The following is a 912-nucleotide window of genomic DNA, read 5'->3' on the forward strand; positions in this document are numbered from 1 at the left end:
AACTTCACCAGGTTCTGGATATCATACTGGGCCATGTAGTGCTCCTTGTCACCAAAAGACACATTGTCCCCAGCGCTGTTTGTAAATGCAATTTTCCTCATTAATGAGTGGAGCTGGACAAGAGGCATAATTTGGAAACAGGAAGTGCATTTAATGTAGAGGTGGAACTTCCACATTCATCAAGTAATCTTATTTTCATTTTTTAAAAATATTTAATTTAATTTATAATTATTTTTGGTTTTCTTGGGTTGGGTTTTGTTTTGTTTACTGTTTTGTGATTTTTTTGTTGTTGTTGTTATTTTATTTTTGCTTTAGGGCCTGTGTGCCTAGGAAAGAGAGAGTGAGAGAAAAAAAAAAAAGTAAAAGAAAACAAAGCTCCAGGTCTGAGGCTCAAACTGCAGTCCTCTCTATAGGAATTCGGCACTCTAATCATGCTACCTGCTATTCACTTAAGTATTCCTATTTTCACCTCCCTATCTCATAGATTCTTGTGAGATAAATTCTACCCTTCTCCATGAAAACAATGGGAAAGTAATGGCATTCTATCAAAGTCCAGGATGTTTCCAGAAGGTAGCTTAGGCATGGGTTCTGTTACAATTCTGATTAACAATGTTTGGTAGGGACCAGCTGTTAGCATAATGGCTATGTCACTGGACTCCCGCATAGTCAACCACGGTTCGAGTCCTAGACCTGTTGGCTTAAACTCACGCCAGGCACATGTACGTGCGTGCCCAAGATCCTGAAAGGAGAATGGAGGAAAAGGGATTGCATCATGGCCATCCTCCCTGGGGGATGATTTCTCTCAAGAGGAGAATGAAGAAGGGATTGCGGTGTTGCCATCCGCCCGGGGGGTAATTTCTCACTTTCTGTCTCTCTGTCTCTCTCTGTCTTTCTGGCAAGTGCACGCACCCA

General features: G+C 41.4%; 1 protein-coding gene across 1 annotated transcript in view; it reads right to left on the reverse strand.

Moving 5' to 3' along the window:
- LOC102468669 (vomeronasal type-2 receptor 116-like) overlaps positions 1 to 912 on the reverse strand; it is a gene marked incomplete at its 5' end in the record, with an annotated part of 8,394 nt that overhangs the window by 4,190 nt on the left and 3,292 nt on the right. The window contains 1 exon segment of the mRNA XM_014592170.1: positions 9 to 113. Coding sequence (XP_014447656.1) covers positions 9 to 113 — 105 coding nt within the window.

This window comes from Tupaia chinensis, unplaced genomic scaffold (genome assembly GCF_000334495.1).
Source record: "Tupaia chinensis unplaced genomic scaffold, TupChi_1.0 Scaffold000668_1, whole genome shotgun sequence".
In the NCBI taxonomy this organism is placed as follows: domain Eukaryota; kingdom Metazoa; phylum Chordata; class Mammalia; order Scandentia; family Tupaiidae; genus Tupaia; species Tupaia belangeri.